The sequence below is a fragment of the Ranitomeya variabilis genome, chromosome 2 (genome assembly GCF_051348905.1).
Source record: "Ranitomeya variabilis isolate aRanVar5 chromosome 2, aRanVar5.hap1, whole genome shotgun sequence".
Classification (NCBI taxonomy): domain Eukaryota; kingdom Metazoa; phylum Chordata; class Amphibia; order Anura; family Dendrobatidae; genus Ranitomeya; species Ranitomeya variabilis.
In genome coordinates this window covers 458819141-458845386 of record NC_135233.1, presented here as the reverse complement: position 1 = coordinate 458845386, position 26246 = coordinate 458819141, and the positions used below count along the sequence as shown (strand labels likewise).

Below are 26246 nucleotides of genomic sequence, written 5' to 3'. Positions count from 1 at the left end.
ATGTTACAATGTTACTACATACATAACATACATGTTATTAAAATATTAATTATGGCAATTGTGGCTAACCAAGGATACCGGCACTGAGGTTATTTTCTGGGTTTTTCATTTGGTGTCTTTTAGTGTGTCATTTTTAATGTACCGTATATACTCGAGTATAAGCCGAGATTTTCAGGCCAAATTTTTGGGCTGAAAGTGCCCCTCTCGGCTTATACTCGAGTCACGGTCGGCGGTGGGGTCGGCGGGTGAGGGGGAGAGGGCGCTGAGGCATACTCACCTAGTCCCGGCGCTCCTGGCACTGTCCCTGCAGTCCCACGGTCTCCGGGTGCCGCAGCTCTTCCCCTGTTCAGCGGTCACGTGGGACCGCTCATTAGAGAAATGATTATGGACTCCACTCCCATAGGGGCGGAGCCGCATATTCATTTCTCTAATCAGTGGTGCCGGTGACCGCTGACAGAGGAAGAGCTGCGGCACCCGAAGACAGTGTGACAGGCAGGGGGAGCGCCGGGAGCGCCGGGACTAGGTGAGTATTTTATATTCACCTGTCCACGTTCCAACCGCCGGGCGCCGCTCCGTCTTCCCGTCCTCTGGCTCTGACTGTGCAGGTCAGAGGGCGCGATGACGCATATAGTGTGCGCGCCGCCCTCTGCCTGATCAGTCAGTGCAGAGAGACGCCGGGACGGGACGCTGAGGAGCTGCAAGCAAGAGAGGTGAGTATGTGTTTTTTTTTTTTATTGCAGCAGCAGCGTTATATATGGCACAGATTTATATGGCACATCTATGGGGCAACGGTGCAGAGCACTATATATGGCACAGATTTATATGGCACATCTATGGGGCAACGGTGCAAAGCATTATATATGGCACTGCTTTATATGGCACATCTATGGGGCAACGGTGCAGAGCACTATATATGGCACAGATTTATATGGCACATCTATGGGGCAACGGTGCAAAGCATTATATATGGCACTGCTTTATATGGCACATCTATGGGGCAATGGTGCAGAGCATTATATATGGCACAGATTTATATGGCACATCTATGGGACCATAATGAATAGTGCAGAGCATTATATATGGCACTGCTTTATAAGGAGCATCTATGGGGCCATAATGAACAGTGCAGAGCATTATATATGGCACTGCTTTATAAGGAGCATCTATGGGGCCATAATGAACAGTGCAGAGCATATATGGCACAGCTTTATAAGGAGCATCTATGGGGCAACGGTGCAGAGCACTATATATGGCACAGATTTATATGGCACATCTATGGGGCAACGGTGCAGAGCACTATATATGGCACAGATTTATATGGCACATCTATGGGGCAACGGTGCAGAGCATTATATATGGCACTGCTTTATATGGCACATCTATGGGGCAACGGTGCAGAGCATTATATATGGCACAGATTTATATGGCACATCTGTGGGGCAACGGTGCAGAGCACTATATATGGCACAGATTTATATGGCACATCTATGGGGCAACGGTGCAGAGCATTATATATGGCACAGATTTATATGGCACATCTATGGGGCAACGGTGCAGAGCATTATATATGGCACAGATTTATATGGCACATCTATGGGGCAACGGTGCAGAGCATTATATATGGCACAGATTTATATGGCACATCTATGGGGCAATGGTGCAGAGCATTATATATGGCACAGATTTATATGGCACATCTATGGGACCATAATGAACAGTGCAGAGCATTTATGGCACAGCTTTATAAGGAGCATCTATGGGGCCATAATGAACAGTGCAGAGCATATATGGCACAGCTTTATATGGAGCATCTATAGGGCCATAATGAACAGTGCAGAGCATATATGGCACAGCTTTATAAGGAGCATCTATAGGGCCATAATGAACAGTGCAGAGCATATATGGCACTGCTTTATAAGGAGCATCTATGGGGCCATAATGAACGGTGCAGAGCATTATATATGGCACAGCTTTATAAGGAGCATCTATGGGGCCATAATGAACAGTGCAGAGCATTCTATATGGCACAGCTATATATGGAGCATCTATGGGGCAATAATCAACGGTATGGAGCATTATATATTGCACAGCTTTATATGGAACCTCCTTTGGGGCAATAATGAACGGTATGGAGCATCTATTTTTATTTTTGAAATTCACCGGTAGCTGCTGTATTTTCCACCCTAGGCTTATACTCGAGTCAATAAGTTTTCCCAGTTTTTTGTGGCAAAATTAGGGGGGTCGGCTTATACTCGGGTCGGCTTATACTCGAGTATATACGGTATTTTTGTAATAAACTTTGAATTCATCTTTCTTAAACACTCCAGTTGTTCTCCTTTATTGGTACATGTCTTATGGGGAGTGGTGCATATAGGGGCCGAGATATTATCTATGGCCACCTTTTCACTATGAGTCTGGGTTTATGTGCAGCATTCTTTAAAACTGTGTAGCAGGAGCTGTATAGTCATCATCAGTAACTGTTCTAGGAAGACCTGTCGAACGTCAGTGGTGCACACCATACAGTTTCATCAAACAGGAAGTTCTGTTAAATAGTTGCTCACTGCTGATTTTAATGGTAAGTTCTAGTGGGCAGTTATTACATTGGAGAGGAGAAGAAAGAGTGAAAGAAAGAGAGGGGAAGAGAGGAGGAGAGAGAGAAGGAGGAGAGAGAGAAGGAGGGAGAGAGAAAAGGAGGGAGAGAGAAAAGGAGGGAGAGAGAAAAGGAGGGAGAGAGAAAAGGAGGGAGAGAGAAAAGGAGGGAGAGAGAAAAGGAGGGAGAGAGAAAAGGAGGGAGAGAGAAAAGGAGGGAGAGAGAAAAGGAGGGAGAGAGAAAAGGAGGGAGAGAGAAAAGGAGGGAGAGAGAAAAGGAGGGAGAGAGAAAAGGAGGGAGAGAGAAAAGGAGGGAGAGAGAAAAGGAGGGAGAGAGAAAAGGAGGGAGAGAGAAAAGGAGGGAGAGAGAAAAGGAGGGAGAGAGAAAAGGAGGGAGAGAGAAAAGGAGGGAGAGAGAAAAGGAGGGAGAGAGAAAAGGAGGGAGAGAGAAAAGGAGGGAGAGAGAAAAGGAGGGAGAGAGAAAAGGAGGGAGAGAGAAAAGGAGGGAGAGAGAAAAGGAGGGAGAGAGAAAAGGAGGGAGAGAGAAAAGGAGGGAGAGAGAAAAGGAGGGAGAGAGAAAAGGAGGGAGAGAGAAAAGGAGGGAGAGAGAAAAGGAGGGAGAGAGAAAAGGAGGGAGAGAGAAAAGGAGGGAGAGAGAAAAGGAGGGAGAGAGAAAAGGAGGGAGAGAGAAAAGGAGGGAGAGAGAAAAGGAGGGAGAGAGAAAAGGAGGGAGAGAGAAAAGGAGGGAGAGAGAAAAGGAGGGAGAGAGAAAAGGAGGGAGAGAGAAAAGGAGGGAGAGAGAAAAGGAGGGAGAGAGAAAAGGAGGGAGAGAGAAAAGGAGGGAGAGAGAAAAGGAGGGAGAGAGAAAAGGAGGGAGAGAGAAAAGGAGGGAGAGAGAGGGAGGAAAAGAGAGGAAGAGAGAGGGAGGAAAAGAGAGGAAGAGAGAGGGAGGAAAAGAGAGGAAGAGAGGAAGAGAGGGAGGAAAAGAGGAAGAGAGGGAGGAAGAGAGGGAGGAAGAGAGAGGGAAGATGAGAGAGGGAAGATGAGAGAGGGGGGAAGAGAGAGGTCATAATGATTCTATTACAGTCAGCAGCATGAAAAAGTACAGTAGACAATGCAAAAAAAACACAAAAAAAGGTGATGATATAAGACAACCGTACCCGGCGGCGGCAGCTCTAGTTTCATCTTCCTCAGTTCGGCCATAGATGTCTGCAGCTGCTCTACCACAATATCATCATCATAGCTCAGAGACCGTGCAATCTTTTCCTGCAGAAACTCCCGTAGATCCTCCATGGACATCTTCAGCAGACGCTCTGCCCACGAAGACAAGAAATGACAATGATTGGCACCGTAGTGCAATGCCAGGTGGTGGGCACTACAGTGTTAAGTATGAAAATGATGTTCGGACCCCTATACTACACCGTCAGCATTTTCTTTTCTTACAAAAATGTTTTAAAACTTTACCAGAATACTAACAACTTTTGCGACACCAAGCCCTCCATCATCATCTGGCCTAGAAAGAAACAGCAATAGATCTTACTTTTGTGCAGTTTCAGTATAGTGTACGCCATGGCAGGAAGCACGCGCTCGCCCTCCAAGATATAGATGTCCCATAGTCTCAAGGTGAGAGTAAAAGGTGTCTGAGAAAAAAAATGGCAAACTGTGAAAAACACAATATTGAAGGCGACACGGACTATCTGGACTTGGGAGATAATGGTGACACATTGTCATTCAAAATTACAACTCCTCTGCCAAAAAAAACAACCCCTCGTATGACAATGTAAGTGCAAAAAAAAAAAATGAAGAGGAAAAAAATGAAAGTGGAAAAAATGAAAAATTGCCCGATCCTTAAAGGGTTAATGCCGATAATACTAGGAGAAGGTTTACAGTCTTTACCCGATCTAAGAAGCATTGCAGAAACCACTTTGTTGTGTAAATCCCAGTGGACATGTCTTCTTTATCCTATAAAACACAACCATGAGATTAGATGGATTGGAAAAACAGAAATTTGCATTTATGGAGACATTTTGGACATCAAAATCTGGAATTTTACATGAGAATTGTAGATGTTGAATTCTAGATTGAATCAACCTATAATTAATTTACTCAATCCAGCGGGCCATCATTTTTTACAGCTAATATTGGACATTTTCCATCAACCTTGATAATCTGTATGGGAAGCGATAGTAAGAATCTGCAGCTGCATCCCCCTCCTCTCCCGTCACTTGCCTTTTATTTCCTGACTTAAAAGACCCAAGCCACATAAGGCAAAATACGTCCGAGCCTGCTGACACTAGCAGATTCAGCCTTCAGTGTGTGTAACTGGTCTCCTGACAGATATGATGTTGGGGGGAGAGTAGGATCAGGTCTGTTGGATTTCAGCAGCCGATCACTGGAGAAAAGAACACAAGAATGCTCCTGTGTGTGAGGGGGGGATGGGAGCGGATAGTGCAGCTATTTAAATGTGTATGAGCAGCATTATACTTTAATGGGGTATTGAGGCTGGAACTACTAAATCGGAGGGGGTCTGACTGTGTCCAGAGTGGGACACTGTGATCACTATGAGAATGGCAATGTGCATGCTCCACCTATTCTCTATGGGACTGCTGACAGCTTTCTCCAGCAGTTCCACAGTTGATAAATGGAGCGGCGGTTGAGCATGTGCACCGGAGGTGCAATCCAACTAGAATCGATTGGTGCAGGTCCCTACGGTCAGACCCCAATCATCTAGAAGTTGTCAGTGATTAAGGGAAATTCTGTTGCAAGAAGACTAAAAAAAATAAACAAAAAGACATCCAAAAGCAAAGATACCAAGTAAATCCCAACCACAAATCAGAAGGTTACCATGTGTTTTTTTAACTTGGGGAACAACTTGCTGAGAATTTGCTCATGATGACTTTGAAATCTTTGAAGTTTGGGGAAGCCGGGGATGAAGAACCCTTTTAAAGAAATGAAGAGACCTCTGTTAGTCACAGGATACAATGATTCATTTGCTTTTCTCTGGAGAACGTGATCAGGTTTTCAGATGCCCAACATACATCCGATGTTCACCCAGCAGCTGAGCGTTATATCTAGTAATGTCAGCAAAACCAGAAAGTCATTTCTTCACAAACTATTCCACATGTTTAGATTGTAGACCGATCCAAGATCTGTGATGGGGGCAACAGAAGGTAGGGCTCGGCTACCAGCTAGCACATACCTGCCTGGGATGAGGTTTATATAAACCATGCCCGAAGCGGCTATTTCTGCAAGGAGTGCTGCATCAACGAATGGGACTTAGAGGGGGTGTCCACTTTTTTAAATTAAAGGCATGTATTTGGGGGGGCTAAAAAATAATTTTTGCAATTGGGTTTCATTAACAATTTAGCTTCAAAGAGTTTTTTTTCTGTTTGGATGGAGAATGAAGGCTGCAGCCGATCAGTGTGACATCATTTAATTAAACCCCCTCCCTGCTTGTTGATGCCTGGGGAATCGGTGGGGGACATAGTACAGAGTGGACAGGAGAAGCATCTGTCTTAGAGGCGAGCATAGGTTGCTTTTTTCTTTCGCCACTCTGGGCCCATAAAGATGAACTTTTATAATAATAGGCAACCGCTTTTATAGTGCTGATACTTAAAGAGGACCTGTCATATCTAAAGTGGCTGCTTTCTGCCCTTATTTTATTCCCGTTGCTCCTGCGTATTCCGTTCCACAGGCCTGGGCATTTTTATTTAGTGTTAATTTTTTATGGTCTTTCCTAGGGGGCGTGGCTCACAGGATCCTCAGGGGCATGTCTTTAGACTGCACTGCATTATTACCCTGTGAGCAACCACCCATTTGGCAAAGACCATAAAAATTAGCACTAACTAAAAAGGCCCTTATCTGTGAAACCATATGGCACATTAAAAAAAAAAAATAATAATAATAATGGATTACTTAGGGGAGTGGTGGGAACAAAGTAAGAGCAAAAAGTGATCTGGTGACAGGTCCTCTTTAAACAGTGCTCACCCTGTAAAACAGTAATTTAGCCTACTGGAAATGGTGACTCCCATTTAATTAAAGGGGCATTCAAGCCAAGAAGGAAATGCTAGGAGAGGTCAGCTCTGAAGCCTGCAGACTGACACAATGATGGTATACTCAACTTAAAATCCAAATTTGATTATTTTGATCAGAACTTTGGAACTAAGCAATAAAGTACATTGACTGATTCATGTAAGAACACACAAAAAAACAAGTGGGATTTCCATTTATACTGTGGTGCTGATTGACATTACAGAGAACTTTCCTAGCAGAGAAGGACCTTGAGCTATCATGTTATGTTCTGGATACTCACGTCTCAGTAACTTGTGAAAAGTAATTTAGATATTCTAAAAATGGCATAAATAGCTAAAGATAGCGGAGACCAATGAGTCCTCACCATCCTACAGGGTCCTGAACGCAATTATTTTCACTGTGTTTGAAAAAAAATAGAAATCTTTTAATTTTTACACTGGCCACTGGGGCTTTTAGGTTCTAAATTCTTGTAGTTTCAGGAAACAACACATGTACAGAGCCACAGTGATCAGTCCCCGACTTTATCTTTTGTTTTGAAGCATCTAATGAGCGTGTGCAAAGATCATTGGGAAGAGAGGTGGATGAGGTCAGCTGTGACATCACCTATTGTGAATCGTGGATTCTTTGTTATCAGCTGTGTATAGAGGAGTTAATGGACATTCTAATCCTGCCTCTGATGATAATGAGACTGCTGAAAAATCTTATATACAGAACAAAAAGGTTAAGTGTACATCTTGCAAATTTCATACTGGCCACTGGGTTTAAACAAATTCTTTGAGTAATTATGGTCATATTTATATAAATTTGAGTATTTTTTACCAGATGTAGCAAAATGAATTTTAATTTATTGAAAAAAAATAGATTTTCCATATTTGTATTTCTTTTTCAGGAGGTAGGTGCACTTTTGTTTTCTATGTGTGTGTAGCACAGAACACTTCCATTGCCTTGGCTCCTTCCTCCATTCACAGCTTAATTCCACCCTTAACTAGGTTATAAACATGCAGCAACAGCGCTGTCAAGCGCTGTCAATCACTTAGTGGGGGGAGGAGTTAGGCTTAGGTGGTGGAAGTGCTCTGTCCCACCCAAAGCACTTCCAGCCTCATTTGCATATCAATTTTAAAGACGATTTCTCTGCAGAATAACAGCGGGTTTTGTTTCATTCACTTGTGTTCTAATCTACACACGTGTGATCAGTTTGGGGTGTAGAAGGACCCGACAGTCGCCCCTTCATCCTTATAAGACAACATACAACTATATCAAGCCTCTTGGATTTTTACAAAATTGGGCTGGGTGCCCGAAACAGTATTGGTTGCTGTGATCCAATAAATGATGGATGTGTTGGCATTGAAGCAGACATGGCAGGGATTGAATAGAGGAGTAATTTATATTTTCATTATTTGATTCCGTTTTCCTGCTTTTATTATTAAGAAATGGTAATTACTACTGACATAATACTTACATTTATTTATTTACATTTATTTTTTTTCATAAATCAATAGCACTTGTGAAAATAAGCAATTTTGGAATATATCTTATTATAGAAATCTTCTTCCTTCTCCTGGACTGATCAATCATTCTCAAGATTCTCAATTTTGAGAATGGATTTAGCAGATACAGATTCTACTATTATGGGGGCTGACAGTTGGAGCTTATAAAGTTTTATGGAGAGCTGTACCTATCATTTTAGGAGAACTTGCAGGAAAATGTTCTGTATCTCAAGCTCCTCCTCCCTCCATAGAATGTTAGGGATCACCAACTGTCATCTATTCCATCTACGTCGCTGAATACAGATTTTTATTCCCTCATGACTAAAATAGGGGATGACAGTTGGAGCTCAAAGTTTTATGGAGAGCTGTACCTATCATTTTAGGAGAACTCACAGGGGAATGTTCTCCTCCCTGCATAGAATGTTATGGGTACCAGCTATCATCTATTTCCCTAATGGGAAAATCTGTCTTCACTGAATACACACTTTTTTCTATTACTAAGATAGGGGCTGACAGTTGGTGCTCAAACTTCTATGGAGAACTATACCTGTTATTTTAGGAGAACTTGCAGGGTAATGTTCGGTGTCTGTCTCTATCTCCTCCTCCCCCCTCCATAGAATATTATGGGTACCAACTGTCATCTATTTCAGTAATGGGAAAATCCACCTTCACTGAATACAGACTTTTCTTTCATTACTAATATAATGGATGCCAGTTGGTGCTCATAAAGTTTTACAGAGTTTAGTTGTTTAAAGAAAATGCGCAGCGGAATGTTTCTGCCTCTAGCTCCTCCTCTCTCCATAGTATCTTACAGGCACCAACTGTTGTGGAATGTTTCTGTCTCTAGCTCCTCCCCTCTCCATAGTATCTTATAGGCACCAACTGTTGTGGAATGTTTCTGCCTCTAGCTCCTCCCCTCTCCATAGTATCTTACAGGCACCAACTGTTGTGGAATGTTTCTGCCTCTAGCTCCTCCTCTCTCCATAGTATCTTACAGGCACCAACTGTTGTGGAATGTTTCTGCCTCTAGCTCCTCTCTCCATAGTATCTTACAGGCACCAAATGTTGAGGAATGTTTCTGCCTCTAGCTCCTCCTCTCTCCTTAGTATCTTACAGGCACCAACTCTTGTGGAATGTTTCTGCCTGTAGCTCCTCCTCTCTCCATAGTATCTTATAGGCACCAACTGTTGTGGAATGTTTCTGCCTCTAGCTCCTCCCCTCTCCATAGTATCTTACAGGCACCAACTGCTGTGGAATGTTTCTGTCTCTAGCTCCTCTCTCCATAGTATCTTACAGGCACCAACTGCTGTGGAATGTTTCTGTCTCTAGCTCCTCTCTCCATAGTATCTTATAGGCACCAACTGTTGTGCAATGTTTCTGTCTCTAGCTCCTCCTCTCTCCATAGTATCTTATAGGCACCAACTGTTGGGGAATGTTTGTCTCTATCGCCTCCTCTCCATAGTATCTTATAGGCACCAACTGTTGTGGAATGTTTTGGCCTCTTGCTCCTCCCCTCTCCATAGTATCTTACAGGCACCAACTGTTGTGGAAGGTTTCTGCCTCTAGCTCCTCCTCTCTCCATAGTATCTTACAGGCACCAACTGTTGTGGAATGTTTCTGTCTCTTGCTCCTCCTCCTCTCTCCATAGTATCTTACAGGCAGCAACTGTTGTGGAATGTTTCTGCCTCTAGCTCCTCCCCTCTCCATGGTACCTTATAGGCACCAACTGTTGTGGAATGTTTCTGCCTCTAGCTCCTCCCCTCTCCATAGTATCTTACAGGCACCAACTGTTGTGGAATGTTTCTGCCTCTAGCTCCTCCCCTGTCCATAGTATCTTACAGGCACCAACTGTTGTGGAATGTTTCTGCCTCTAGCTCCTCCTCTCTCCATAGTATCCTACAGGCACCAACTGTTGTGGAATGTTTCTGTCTCTTGCTCCTCCTCCTCTCTCCATAGTATCTTACAGGCAGCAACGGTTGTGGAATGTTTCTGCCTCTAGCTCCTCCCCTCTCCATGGTACCTTATAGGCACCAACTGTTGTGGAATGTTTCTGCCTCTAGCTCCTCCCCTCTCCATAGTATCTTACAGGCACCAACTGTTGTGGAATGTTTCTGCCTCTAGCTCCTCCCCTCTCCATAGTATCTTATAGGCACCAACTATCATCTATTTCAGTAATGGGAAAAATCCATCTTCACTGAATACAGGTTTTTCATGAGTGGAGAATGAATGATCAGTTCCAGGAGGAGACAGAAGCAGATTTATCTGATAAGTCGCTCATTGCCATGTGCATTATTGATTTATGAAAGGCATAAGCCTAATATTTTAATTTTGTCTACAGTAACGACGACTGACTTGTATGCACCAGAATCCTTTGACCGAGGATCAAAAGTGTGGGCTTGTGCCATGGACTCACCATGCATGGCGTGCCTTTGGTTGGTTAAGAGCTGAGCCAGGGCCCAGAAGGCGTCCTCCTCGTTCAGATACATGAGCAGCACAGCTGCAATTTGACTCATCCCTTGACAATAGCTAACTTCCTGCGGAGATCACATACATGTCATTAGTGTGACGCGCGCAGCAGAATACATGGAGGCGTTGCTGCGTTCTGCGGGAAGCAAATGATTTCTATTTATACGCGGCACAATCTATTCTGCAGAGCCGCACACATTACACCCCAGGAGATCTCACACAATGTGTCACAGGAAGGATCTGAGTGATCGATCCCCTGTAAGTGACACCCCGCCAGAACCCACCTAGACTAGAAAACTCAGGCGCTAGATATAAACCCAGAACCCATTAACCCCTCCCACCGAGTCAAATTTTTCATCTTTGCGTTTGTTTTTTTTCTTCCCCTCCTTCCAAAAGCCACAACTATTTTATTTTTTGCATTTTTTGCTCTTTTTCTGTGTGGGATGTGTTATAGTTTTGAAAGTCACCATTATTTTTTAACCATATGATGTACTGGGAAAATGGCGAAAAATTGCAATGTAAAAAAACATTTAAAGACCCCACAACAGGATTCTCCAGGTAATTTTGACTACAGCAATACTATAATGAAAAACAAAAATTCAGAAATTAGAAAAAAAAAAAAAAAAAATTGTGAGACCTGTAGCTTTCTTCCATTTCTCCGTTGATCAGGGCATGTTTTTTTTTTTGCATGGCGAGCTTGTGTTTGTACTGGTAGTATTTTGGTGTAGAAAAAAAATGTTTTCAACACTTTTTTTTTTTTAAATTAGAGATGAGCATATCATGAAAAATTTGCATTTGCCTGTTTGTGTGGATTTTCCCAGGAAATTCAATAAGCGGAAAAGTTATTCTCTGCGCATTTAACGCCTCTTATTATGCTCTGGGGTCTCTCCATACCATAGAGCATAATAAACGTAGTAAGTAAAAAAAGAAAAAAGTATTTATACTCCACTTGCCACTCACCTCTCTGGTCCTCGTCGCATCTTCTGACCCACCGCTGCTCTATTTGGGATCTTCAGTTCTCTTACACTGTACCGGACTTACGGCGGTCATGCCACGCAGGATCGTTCTGCGCAAGCACGTAGGAAGACGCTGTTACCTTCCTTGCTTGCATGCACAGAAGCCCACCGGGGGCCATGACAGCTGGAAAACCAGCACAGTGTGAGAGGCCAATGTGAGTAACGAGGGGGATCAGAAGATGGAGCAAGAACTGGATGGATAGCGGTAAGTAGCGGAAGGGGATCAGAAGATGTGGCAAGAACCGAACGGGTAGCGGTGAGTAACAGAAGGGTATCAGAAGATGCGGCAAGGACCGGATGGGTGTGCGGTAAGTAGCGGAAGGGGATCAGAAGATGCAGCCAGGACCGGACGGGTCTGTGGTGAGTAGCGGAGGGGGATCAGAATATGGGGCAAGAACCGAACGGGTAGCAGTGAGTAACAGAAGGGGATCAGAAGATGGGGCAAGGACCGGATGGGTGTGCGGTAAGTAGCGCAAGGGGATCAGAAGATGCGGCAAGGACCGGAAGGGTGTGCGGTAAGTAGTGCAAGTGGATCAGAAGATGCGGCAAGGCCCGGAAGGGTGTGCGGTAAGTAGCGCAAGGGGATCAGAAGATGCGGCAAGGACCGGAAGGGTGTGCGGTAAGTAGTGCAAGGGGATCAGAAGATGCGGCAAGGCCCGGAAGGGTGTGCGGTAAGTAGCGCAAGGGGATCAGAAGATGTGGCAAGAACTGGACGGGTGGCGGTGAGTAGTAAAGGGGGATCAAAAGATGCAGCAAGGACCTGATGGGTGCGCAGTGAGTAACAAGGGGATCAGAAGATGCGACAAGTACCCGACTGGTGGGCGGTGAGTAGTGGAGGGGGATCAGAAGATGCGACAAGGACCAGACGGGTGGCGATGAGTAGCGGAGGGGGATCAGAGTAAGCAGCAAGGACCGGACGGGTCTGTGATGAGTAGTGGAGGGGACTCAGAAGATTCGGCAACAACCGGACGGGTAGCGGAGGGGGATCAGGAGATGCAACAAGGACCGGATTGGATGTCTGTGAGAGGTGGAGGGTGATCAGAAGATAAGACAAGGACTGGACGAGTCTGCGGTGAGTAGCGGAGGGGGATCAGAAGATGCGATAAGGACCAGACAGGTGGCGGTGAGTAGTGGAGGAGGCCGGAGAGGTGAGCGGCGAGATGAGTATAAGGATTTTTCTTTCCATCATGATTCAGAAAAATATTGACCGGTGGCCTCCGTTCTGCTGAATCCGAGAGGAAGTGAATTGCAGAATTTTTTTTAAAATGGAGGAAAGGTGAAATGACTCAAATTACTATATTTTACTTTTCATTAAAAAAAAACCTTTAAGCATGTTTTTTAAACTTTTGCTCATTGGATCACTTTTACTGTTGCTTGTTCTGGGCTTCATGGGAGACAGCAGCCAGAGTTATACCGGTGGGGGGGCTGATCGATGCCAATATGGCACAACCTTGGGATTTTACGCCATAAATGCCGCTGTCCAGTGATGGAAATCGGCATTTAACAGCAGAGATCAGAGCTGATCCCCCCCCAATTCCTACATGATCTCCTACAGGCATGCGCCTCTTGTGCCTGGTGGAAAACAAGACTGTGACAATTGGATATATTTTGTAAGATCCGTTACTAACTTACCGTATTGTAGACAGAATAGGCCGATAATACATCGAACAAGGCCGTCTGCCTGGGGGGAAATACAGTTATAGAGTCACTCTGCACAAAATAGGACAAAATGTGCAACATATTCACAATGCGAAAGCACGACCCCAAGGCCAATTACTCAGGGACATAGCGGCACATAACAGAGCACTAGGTTACGGCACCGAGGAAGAGTCTTTAATTAGCAGCCGCTGGATCACTATACATTTAAAGGGGTTGTCAACAACTGGGCGATCTCTTATTATTAGGCACAGGGAGGTAAAAAAAATGCACGATTCGCATGGAAACTGCAGTCAATCAGTGGACGCTGATCAGCTGCAGCGCTTCCGTTTCGTCAGATTATCATTAATGGCGGTTGATACTCACTTGACACCGTATCGCTCCCTGAACATAATGTGATTGCGGAACGTCCGGTTCACGTCCAAGTCAATCTGCTTGATTTCCGTTGAATACATCTTGGCCAGATCTTTCATTTTCTAAGGATCGGAAAAGGAAGAGTAATTATGGAAATGGTCGGTTTAAAGAAGTTTTCTGTAAATTTGGTACTTATGGCCCATAATTAGGATCAGCCGCGGAGAATTGTCTTCCAAGCACAGAGCCATACATTTAGTATTGGCCGCGCTTGGTACTGCAGTTCAGCGCTAATCAAGTGCGTGAGACGGAGATGCAGGACCAGGAATGGTCACTACAAAATGTGCAGAGCTGTGTTGGATAAAGGGGATGTGACCGGAGCACCAGGGCCCATTCAATCAGCTGATCGTGGGGAGTCCAGAACCAGGGGCGAGCATTCACCGAGCTGAAATCCTAAGAATAAGTCATCAATATCAAAGTTTTGGAAAACTTCCATCTTTCCAGCTTTCTGATACACCAAGTCCTTTCTTTTTTGTCATTTCCCTGTGGTCCAATCCCTCCAACCAAAATTCATGCAGGTAAATATCATAGAATTAAGTGACTGCTATTCATGCATTTCCTTAAAGGGATTTTCTAGTTTCGGAAACAAAAAAAAACACACCCCAGATCTAGCGCTGAGTCTCTGCTGCTGTTACTGGTGTCTGCAATTGTCTGCATAGCTGACGTCATGCTGATAGCGCTGCAGTCAATCATTGAGCTCAGAGGTTCTATGCCACTGTGCTCATTGATTGGCTGACATGACGTCAGCGCTGCAGGCAGTCACAGACACTGGAAGCAGCGGCGGAGACTCGGCGATGGGTCTGGGGAATGCGAGTTGAGCAGACAGGGGCAGCGGTTCTCCTATCCCATCAGTCAGTGTTAATGTGTGGAAAAATCAAAACTTTTCCCAAAAATGAAACGGAAACTCCATTTTGACAAACCTCGTATTTACCGCCATTCTCGGACTTCATCGCCTCAACATCTAAAAGCAGCGACCACACCTGACCCCTGACTTGCAGAGGGATTCCTTTATAAACCCTGCGAAACATCTAGAAAAAAAAAGAAAAAAGAAAAATACTGAGATAATAAGTCAGCTCCCCACAATGGCTACTAAATCACATACAATAGGGCGACATCGCTTTTCAGCCGAGCTGCGTTCTCTGACGGGTCCGGCCACCCCATTGTTCTGACCATTTTATAGCGGTCCTGGTTCTCTTTCCCTTGCACGCACCTTCTCGCTGTTCCTGTACTTTGTCCACTTCTTTAACATCTTCAGCCACTTGTCCACGCGCTCGATTTCCTGCAGTTTTTGCTGATTATTAAATATTAAGTGAGATAATGAAAAATATATAAGTCGCAGGAAAGCAATCATAAGTGTGAGATTAGCGAAAAAGGAAGAACAAAAGCCACAAATCATCACATATACAATGTAAGAGAGAAACAAGAAAAAAGCATAAAACTGCATTCACAAGGCCATGTTCCATATTCCTTCTGCTTTTACTTAAAGGGATGAGTCATTAGAAAATGACCTATTGCTGAAATAAAGTTTTCAGCAAAATTATTTTTTTACCATTTTTTTTATGTTTATCTCAGTTTTACATGTCAAAATAATTACCTAAAAAAAAAAACCACCACCCTGAAATCTTGTTATAGTGACCACTCATTTAATATATAACATTTCATCAGTTTCCTTATCTCAGACAGGATTAGAATGACTGATAACACCTCTATATACAGTAGATAACAGGATCGACCATTCACAATAGGTGATGTCACAGCTCACCTCCTCCTCCTGTATAATGACTGATAACACCTCTATATACAGTAGATAACACAGGATCCACCATTCACAATAAATGATGTCACAGCTCACCTCCTCCTCCTGTACAATGACTGATAACATCTCTACATACAGTAGATAACACAGGATCCACCATTCACAATAGGTGATGTCACAGCTCACCTCCTCCTCCTGTACAATGACTGATAACACCTCTATATACAGTAGATAACACAGGATCCACCATTCACAATAGGTGATGTCACAGCTCACCTCCTCCTGTACAATGACTGATAACGCCTCTATATACAGTAGATAACACAGGATCCACCATTCACAATAGGTGATGTCACAGCTCACCTCCTCCTTCTCCTGTACAATGACTGATAACATCTCTATATACAGTAGATAAATGTCAGGACTCTGAACATTTTTTATTACCTTTTGTGCATTACTTCCCTTTTCCAAGATGGCGTCTTTGGTCTCATGTGCACTGTGTCTTCCTGCTATAAAACTCCACCCCAGCCTTCAGTCTGTGCTAGAGTATTCTGCCTTGCATCCAGCTCCTGACCTCTGGTGACTCCCTGGCTATATACCTGCTCCTGTGAACCTGTGGGGTTATCCTGCTACTCTGCTCTGAGTTCCTGCTGCATACACCAGTTCCAGTAATCCTCCTTCATCTGCTGCTCGTGTTTGCTTCCATCTGCATTTGCTGGACATGTAAGCTGTTTCTGCTCTGCAAGAACCTGAGACTATTACCCAGACCTCCCTGGTTGAGCTAAGATATTATTTGAACTGCCTTATAAGCATATCTATCTGTGTTGTGGACTAAGCAAGGACTTATTCGTGTCAAGTATCCTCAATAATAATTGTGCTTCATAGACTTTCTGCGTGATTGCATTTTCCTCTGAAGTTTCCTATAGACTGCTGAGGTGCATTAGATATCTGCACCAAGTGTTGTGGACTTGAGTTTCTCTCTGCACCTGTTTGAATCACCATGTGATAATATAGACTTTACCACTTATAAAACTGTCCTGTAGTTGTCTTGTTCCACGCAAAGAGTCTCCTGAGTTATCCCCTATAATTATTACAGGATACTCTAGCCTAAAAAAAAAAGGAGACTGCTGGAACAATGACTGCAGAAAGCAGACTAGAGCAGGTGTTTTCCATAATTAGATCACTGCAGAAAGATGTGGAAGGTCTGCAAAAGAAGTTTGGAAGCTTTGAACACAATCAACAAGTGTTTGGACAGACTTTGCAGGACTTAAGCACCCGCATGGCAGCCCAGGAAAACAAACTTGCTGGCATAGAGTCCCAGTATGGACGGGCTTTTCAGGACATAAGCACGCAAATAGCTGCACAAGCGACTTTTCCCTCTGGGCAACCGCCACCAGCTAGCCCACCTAAGTTGCCCCAATTCAGATTTAATGGTGATCGCGACAAATTTCGTGGCTTTGTGAATCAATGATGTACATGCTGACCGTTTTCCTACTGATAGATCCAAAGTATTGTGTGTAATAATGCTGCTGACCGCACGAGCGCTCGCCTGCGCGAATCCGATGATTGACTCTCGTGACCCACGGTTAAATAACTTGGATGATTTCTTGGCCGCTATGGCATTAATGTTTGATGATCCTAATCGCCGTGCAACCGCTGAATCTGCTTTATTGTCCTTACGCCAGGCAAAACGTTCTGTTATTAAGTATGCTACTGAATTCAGGAGATTAGCGGTAGATACCAATTGAGACAGTTATGCACAATTGCCTATTTTTAAAAGGGGTCTGTCTAGTATTGTAAAAGATGAACTAGCTCGCTCTGAGTCACCACAAGAGCTAGACACATTTATACAGCATTGTGTGCGCATTGACATTCGCCTTACTGAGCGTAGGCAGGAGAAGTTTGCTGCATATAACCGTATTTCTAACTTTTCCCTTCCTTCCAAAGAGCCTGCAGGTAAAACCTCTCGGGAGGTGGAGGAGGTGCCCATGCAAATTGATTCCGTTCAGAGGCGCGAGATCAATGAGCGCCGGGAGCATCGCCTTCGTGAAAGTCTATGTTTCTACTGCGGCCAGTCTGACCACTTCTTGATCAATTGTCCTAAGTGTCCTAGACGGCCTAACAAGGTGCTAGCAGCAGTAGGGGAGTATGACAACTGTGATGATGAATCTGACATCTCTGAATGTAGCCTGCCTTTAAACGCTGTATTCCATTCACTTTCTATGACTTCACCCCCCAAGGAGCTTAAGGAAAAGAACTCTCATTGTTCTCTCCCTATTAAAATCCTGTGTTCAGGACAGTGGATTTCCAGTGCAGCTATGATTGACTCTGGTGCAGGTGGCAATTTCATGGATATCGCATTTGCCAAGGAACATGGTATTGAAATTAAGCAAAGAGCCTCTCCAACTACCATGGAAACAGTGGATGGGTCACCTTTAATCTCTGGGCCTGTGGATCAGGAGACCGTACCCCTTGAGATTTTGTTGGAGCCTAATCATCAGGAGCAACTTTCTTTCTTGCTAATTTCTTCTCCTCATTTTCCTGTGATTTTAGGCATTCCTTGGTTGCGTTCTCAGAACCCAATTATCAACTGGGAGACCAAGGAGATTATCTTTCCAACAAGGAGCAACTCAGCGTTAACAGAAGCTGTCCCTGAGTCCACGGCTACGGAACCACATGTACAGGTATTTTCTTTACCTCCAGCATATAAAGAGTTCTCTGACATCTGTGACAAGAAGAATGCAGATCAGCTTCCTCCACACAGGCATTATGACTGTCCCATTGAGTTGCTTCCTGGGGCAGCTATTCCTTTTGGTAACGTATACCCTTTGGCGGCACCTGAGCTTCAAGTCTTAAAGGAGTATATTGATGAAAATCTGGCCAAAGGCTTCATACGTTCTTCTTCCTCACCAGCAGGGGCACCTATCTTTTTTGTAAAGAAGAAGGATGGGACCCGGAGACCCTGTGTTGACTATCGGGAACTCAATAAGGTAACCGTACGAAACCGTTACCCTTTGCCTCCGATTCCCGAATTACAGGAAAGAGTCCGCCATGCTAAGGTGTTCTCTAAACTGGATCTTCGTGGGGCTTATAATTTGGTGTGTATTCGTCCAGGGGATGAGTGGAAGACAGCATTCAGATGCCGGTATGGACACTTTGAATCTCTTGTGATGCCCTTCGGGCTTTGTAATGCCCCTGCAACATTTCAACACCTTGCTAATGACATTTTCAGAGATTGGTTGGACCAGTTTGTAGTGATCTATTTGGACGATATACTAATCTTTTCTGACTCTCTTCAGGAACATGAAGAACATGTCAAAACTGTTTTAAGACGTCTGAAAGAGAACCATCTGTATATTAAGCCGGAGAAATGCGAGTTCCATCGTTCTGAAATACAATCCTTAGGTTATATCATCTCTCCCAAGGGGCTGAACATGGAATCTGGTAAGATTCAGGCTATCCTTGACTGGCCGGTACCCAAGAACGTTAAGGAGGTCCAACGTTTTATTGGTTTAGCAAATTTCTACAGACGCTTCATTCGAAATTTTTCTGATATTGTCCGTCCCATTACTTCCTTGACGAAGAAGGAAAAGCCCTTTAAGTGGTCATCACAGGCTCAAGAAGCTTTTGATCGGCTTAAGATCTGTTTCACATCAGCACCGCTGTTGATACACCTAGATCCAACACTTTCTTTCATTGTGGAGGTGGACGCTTCTGATAATGCTTTGGGGGCTATTCTCTCCCAAAGAACTGGAGAAAAGGGTCTGCTACATCCTTGTGCTTTCTTTTCCCGTAGACTAACCTCAGCAGAGTAGAATTACGACATAGGAGACAAGGAATTGCTGGCTATTATTGCGACTTTCAAAGAATGGAGGCATCATCTGCAAGGAGCTGCACAACAGATCATAGTGCTAACTGACCATCGCAATTTAGAGTTCCTTAGATCTGCTAGATGTCTTTCTCCTCGTCAGGCTCATTGGAACTTATTTTTAAATCAATTTAACTTGTCTTTCTCCTCGTCAGGCTCATTGGAACTTATTTTTAAATCAATTTAACTTTGTTATCTCGTACCGTCCAGGTTCTCGTAATGGGAAGGCTGATGTTTTATCCCGAATCCATGCTGCGGATTCCGTACCTGGAGCCCCGTCCAAGACCATTCTATCTGATGCCAATTTCCACAATCAGGACTTGTGGAAGGAGTGCAGGGAGGCCTATGACGGTGATGTTTTTCTGGCCAACCCACCTGTGGATATTAATCTTGTCTTTAAGGGTGGCATGTGGTTCAGAGATCGACGTATCTACGTCCCTGAGGTCGTCCGTCTGCAGATCCTCAAGTTGGTACATGACTCCAAGTTGGCTGGTCACAGGGGGGTACAGAAGACACAAGAGTTCCTGAGCCGATTCTTCTGGTGGCCAACTTGCCTGAAGGATACCAAGGACTATGTTCGCTCTTGCGAGGTATGTGTTCGTTACAAGACTCCTCATGTGGCACCTACGGGTCTTCTACAACCATTACCTGTTCCGTCCCGCCCTTGGGGGTCTACATCAATGGACTTTATTGTGGAGCTGCCAACATCGGGGGGCATGAATACAATCATGGTGGTAGTTGTTCACCTGACTAAAGCTGCTCATTTTGTTCCGTGCACCGGCCTCCCCTCAGCTAAAGATACAGTGAACTTGGTTATACAGAATGTCTTTCGGTTGCATGGGGTTCCGGATGAGATCTTCTCTGACCGTGGAGTGCAGTTCACTTCAAGATTCTGGAAGGGGTTTTGCTCTGCACTCAATATTAATGTCTGTCTCTCTTCCGCTTACCATCCCCAGACAAATGGTCAGACTGAGCGTACCAACCAGACGCTGGAACAATATCTAAGATGCTATGTCAGCCATCTCCAGGATGATTGGTTGGAGTTGCTGCCGTTAGCCGAATTTTCATATAACAATTCTCAGAGCGCCTCCACTAAATTTACACCTTTCTTTGCCAATCTGGGTTATCATCCGTGTATCTTACCTAGGTCTCCAATTAATTCTCCGGTTCCGGCAGTGGAGGAAAGGCTGACTGCGATGAGGCAAAATCTGGAGGTTCTGAAGGAATCCCTGACCACAGCTCAATAACGTTATAAGAAATCGGCTGATAGATTCCGTAAACCTGCACCCATGTTCAAGGTAGGAGATTCCGTGTGGTTAGCAACTAAGAATCTGAAGTTAAACGTTCCTTCACAAAAACTTGCACAGAAATTCATTGGCCCTTTCAAGATCAACGGTATTGTGAGCTCTGTGGCCTGCCGGCTGAAGCTGCCTAGGACTATGAAGGTACACCCAGTTTTTCATGTATCTTTACTAAAGCCTGTATCTCCTAATACCTTCCAGGGACGTGTTGTGCCACCTCCGCAGCCTGTGGTGATTGATGGGCAAGAACAATTTGTGGTGGAGGAAATTGTTGATTCCAGGATTTGCAGGAATCGGCTCCAATATCTGATAAGATGGCAGGAATATCCCCCTGAGGAAGACTCTTGGGAACCTGTGGAAAACATCAATGCCCAACAGAAGATTTCTCGTTTTCATCCGAGATTCCCTGAGAAACCAGGTCCAGGATCGTCCTGAGGCCGCTTCTAAGGAGGGAGTAATGTCAGGACTCTGAACATTTATTACCTTTTGTGCATTACTGCCCTTTTCCAAGATGGCGTCTTTGGTCTCATGTGCACTGTGTCTTCCTGCTATAAAACTCCACCCCCAGCCTTCAGTCTGTGCTAGAGTATTCTGCCTTGCATCCAGCTCCTGACCTCTGGTGACTCCCTGGCTATATACCTGCTCCTGTGAACCTGTGGGGTTATCCTGCTACTCTGCTCTGAGTTCCTGCTGCATATACCAGTTCCAGTAATCCTCCTTCATCTGCTTCTCGTGTTTGCTTCCATCTGCATTTGCTGGACATGTAAGCTGTTTCTGCTCTGCAAGAACCTGAGACTATTACCCAGACCTCCCTGGTTGAGCTAAGATATTATTTGAACTGCCTTATAAGCATATCTATCTGTGTTGTGGACTAAGCAAGGACTTATTAGTGTCAAGTATCCTCAAGAATAATTGTGCTTCATAGACTTTCTGCATGATTGCATTTTCCTCTGAAGTTTCCTATAGACTGCTGAGCTGCATTTGATATTTGCACCAAGTGTTGTGGACTTGAGTTTCTCTCTGCACCTGTTTGAATCACAGTGTGATAATATAGACTTTACCACTTATAAAACTGTGTCCTGTAGTTGTCTTGTTCCACGCAGAGTCTCCTGAGTCATTTCCTATAATCTATATATATCAGAGGCATCGTGATTACTCGATAATCCCACTCCCTGCACAGTAGCTCCGCCCCCCACCACATCACCACACATAATCCTGCCCCCCACCCCATTACCACACACAATCCACACCACACAAATCCCTCCCCCCTCCACATCACCACACATAATCCCGCCCCCCCCACCACATCACTACACATAATCCCGCCCCTTCAACACATCACCACACATAATCCCGCCCCTAACACATCACCACACAATCCGCCCCCCCAACACATCACCACACATAATCCTGCCCCCCCAACACATCACCACACATAATCCCGCCCCCCACCCCATTGCCACACACAATCCCGCCCCCCACCACATTACCACACATAATCCCGCCCCCCACCACATTACCACACACAATCCCGCCCCCCACATCACCACACAAAATCCTGCCACCCCACCACATTACTACACATAATCCCGCCCCCCACCACATTACAACAGATAATCCTGCCCCCCCACATCACCACAAATAATCCCGCCCCATCACATTACCACACATAATCCCGACCCCCACCACATTACCACACATAATCCCGCCCCCACCACATTACCACACATAATCCCGCCCCCCCACCACATTACTACAGATTATCCCGCCCCCCCACCACATTACTACAGATAATCCCGCCCCCCACCCCATTACTACACATAATCCCGCCCCCCACCCCATCACCACACATAATCCCGCCCCTCACCCCATCACCACACATAATCCCGCCCCCCACCCCATCACCACACATAATCCCGCCCCCCACCCCATCACATCACCACACATAATCCCGCCCCCCACCACACATAATCCCGCCCCCCACCACACAATCCCACCCCCCACCACACAATCTCGCCCCGCCACCACACATAATCCCGCCCCCCCACCCCATCACCACACATAATCCCGCCCCTTCAACACATCACCACACATAATCCCGCCCCTAACACATCACCACACAATCCGCCCCCCCAACACATCACCACACATAATCCTGCCCCCCCAACACATCACCACACATAATCCCGCCCCCCACCCCATTGCCACACACAATCCCGCCCCCCACCACATTACCACACATAATCCCGCCCCCCACCACATTACCACACACAATCCCGCCCCCCACATCACCACACAAAATCCTGCCACCCCACCACATTACTACACATAATCCCGCCCCCCACCACATTACAACAGATAATCCTGCCCCCCCACATCACCACAAATAATCCCGCCCCATCACATTACCACACATAATCCCGACCCCCACCACATTACCACACATAATCCCGCCCCCACCACATTACCACACATAATCCCGCCCCCCCACCACATTACTACAGATTATCCCGCCCCCCCACCACATTACTACAGATAATCCCGCCCCCCACCACATTACTACACATAATCCCGCCCCCCACCCCATCACCACACATAATCCCGCCCCTCACCCCATCACCACACATAATCCCGCCCCCCACCCCATCACCACACATAATCCCGCCCCCCACCCCATCACATCACCACACATAATCCCGCCCCCCACCACACATAATCCCGCCCCCCACCACACAATCCCGCCCCCCACCACACAATCTCGCCCCGCCACCACACATAATCCCGCCCCCCCACCCCATCACCACACATAATCCCGCCCCCCCACCCCATCACCACACATAATCCCGCCCCCCCACCCCATCACCACACATAATCCCACCCCATTACCACACATACCACCCCCCCACCCCACATAATCCCGCCCCCCACCACATTACCACACATAATCCCGCCCCCCACCACATTATCCCGCCTTCCACCACATTACCACACATAATCCGGCCCCCCCACCAAATTACCACAGATAATCCCGCCCCCCCACCACATTACCACACAATCCCGCCCCCACCACATTACCACACAATCCTGCCCCCACCACATTACCACACAATCCCGCCCCCACCACATTACCACACAATCCCGCCCCCACCACATTACCACACATAATCCCGCCCCCCACTACATTACCACACATAATACCGCCCCCCCACCACACATAATCCCGCCCCCCCACCACATTACCACACATAATCCCGCCCCCCCACATTACCATCCATAATCCCGCCCCCCCACCACATTACCACACATAATCCCGCCCCCCCACCACATTACCACAATCCTGCCCCTCCACCACATTACCACACATAATCCCGCCCCCCCACCACATTACCACACATAATCCCGCGCACGACATTACTACACATAATACCGCCCCCCACCACATTACCACAGATAATCCCGCCACCCCCCCACATTACCACATAATCCCACCCCCACCACATGACCACACAATCCCGCCCCCCAAACACATCACCACACAATCCCGCCCCCCCATTACCACACATAATCTCCCCCACCACATTACCACAGATAATCCCGCCCCCACCACATTACCACACATAATCCCACTCTCCACATTACCACACATAATCCCGCCCCCCACCACATTACCACACATTATCCCGCCCCCCACCACATTACCTTACATAATCCCGCCCCTCACCACATTACCACACAATCCCGCCCCCCACCACATTACCACATATAATCCCGCACCCCCAGCACATCACCACACATAATCCCGCCTCCCACCCCATCACCACATATAATGCCGCCCCCACATCACCACACATAATCTCGCCCCCCCACCACAACACATAATCCCGCCCCCCACCACCCATAATCCCGCCCCCCACCACATTACTACACATAATCCCGCCCCCCACCACATTACCACACAATCCCGCTCCCCACCATATTACCACACACAATCCCGCCCCTCCACCACATTACCACACATAATCCCGCCCCTCCACCACATTACCACACATAATCCCGCCCCCCACATTACCACACATAATCCCGCCCCTCCACCACATTACCACACATAATCCCACCCCCCACATTACCACACATAATCCCGCCCACGACATTACTACACATAATCCCGCCCCCACCACATTACTACAGATAATCCCGCCCCCCACCACATTACCACAGATAATCCCGCCCCCCACATTACCACATAATCCCGCCCCCACCACATCACTACACATAATCCCGCCCCCCCACCACACATAATCTCGCCCCCCCACCACATTACCACACATAATCCCACCCCCACCACATGACCACACAATCCCGCCCCACAAACACATCACCACAAAATCCCGCCCCCCCATTACCACACAATCTCCCCCACCACATTACCACAGATAATCCCGCCCCCCACCACATTACCACACATAATCCCACTCTCCACCACATTACCACACACAATCCCGCCCCCCACCACATCACCACACATAATCCCGCCCCCCACAACATTACCACACAATCCCGCCCCCCACCACATTACTACAGATAATCCCGCCCCCCTGCCACATTACCACACATAATCCCACCACCCCACCACATTACCACAGATATTGCCCCCCCACCACATTACCACACATAATCCAGCCCCCCACCACATTACCACACATAATCCCGCCCCCCCACCCCATCACCACACATAATCCCGCCCCCCACCCCATCACCACATAATACCGCCCCCCCACCCAATCACCACACATAATCCCGCCTTCCCACCCCATCACCACACATAATTACGCCCCCCCACCCCATCACCACACATAATGCCGCCCCCCCACCCCCACACATAATGCCGCCCCCCCACCCCATCACCACACATAATGCCGCCCCCACATCACCACACATAATCTTGCCCCCCCACCACATTACAACACATAATACCGCCCCCCACCACATCACCACACATAATACCGCCCCCCCACCACATCACCACACATATTCCCGCTCCCAACACATCACCACACTATTGTTATTAACTTAATTTTAAGTTAACTTACCACCTGCGTAAGCGCTATTGAATGTTGTCATTATTTACTTTAGTTTAATCACCAGCAGCGTTAATTAGATAGCAATGAGCGTGCCGAGCGTTAGCTGGCTGGAAACATCTAGTTATTACAATAACACAGGATCCATCATTCACAATAGGTGATGTCACAGCTCACCTCCTCCTGTACAATGACTGATAACACCTCTATATACAGTAGATAACACAGGATCCACCATTCACAATAGGTGATGTCACAGCTCACCTCCTCCTCCTGTACAATGACTGATAACACCTCTATATACAGTAGATAACACAGGATCCACCATTCACAATAGATGATGTCACAGCTCACCTCCTCCTCCTGTACAATGACTGATAACACCTCTATATACAGAAGATAACACAGGACTCGCCATTCACAATAGGTGATGTCACAGCTCACCTCCTCCTGTACAATGACTGATAACACCTCTATATACAGTAGATAACACAAGATCCACCATTCACAATAGGTGATGTCACAGCTCACCTCCTCCTCCTGTACAATGACTGATAACACCTCTATATACAGTAGATAACACAGG

General features: G+C 46.2%; 1 protein-coding gene across 2 annotated transcripts in view; it reads right to left on the bottom strand.

Annotated features, from left to right (window-relative positions):
- The window catches only part of LOC143806640 (uncharacterized), a 62556-nt gene that overhangs the window by 2578 nt on the left and 33732 nt on the right, over nucleotides 1-26246 (bottom strand). For both annotated transcript variants that reach the window (XM_077287409.1, XM_077287408.1), the window contains 9 exons: nucleotides 14868-14948; nucleotides 14578-14685; nucleotides 13613-13722; nucleotides 13223-13271; nucleotides 10522-10642; nucleotides 5434-5528; nucleotides 4486-4551; nucleotides 4130-4229; nucleotides 3750-3902 (listed from right to left, as the gene is read on the bottom strand). In XM_077287409.1, the coding sequence (XP_077143524.1) occupies nucleotides 3750-3902; nucleotides 4130-4229; nucleotides 4486-4551; nucleotides 5434-5528; nucleotides 10522-10642; nucleotides 13223-13271; nucleotides 13613-13722; nucleotides 14578-14685; nucleotides 14868-14948 (883 nt within the window). The remainder of the gene's footprint in view (nucleotides 1-3749; nucleotides 3903-4129; nucleotides 4230-4485; nucleotides 4552-5433; nucleotides 5529-10521; nucleotides 10643-13222; nucleotides 13272-13612; nucleotides 13723-14577; nucleotides 14686-14867; nucleotides 14949-26246) is intronic.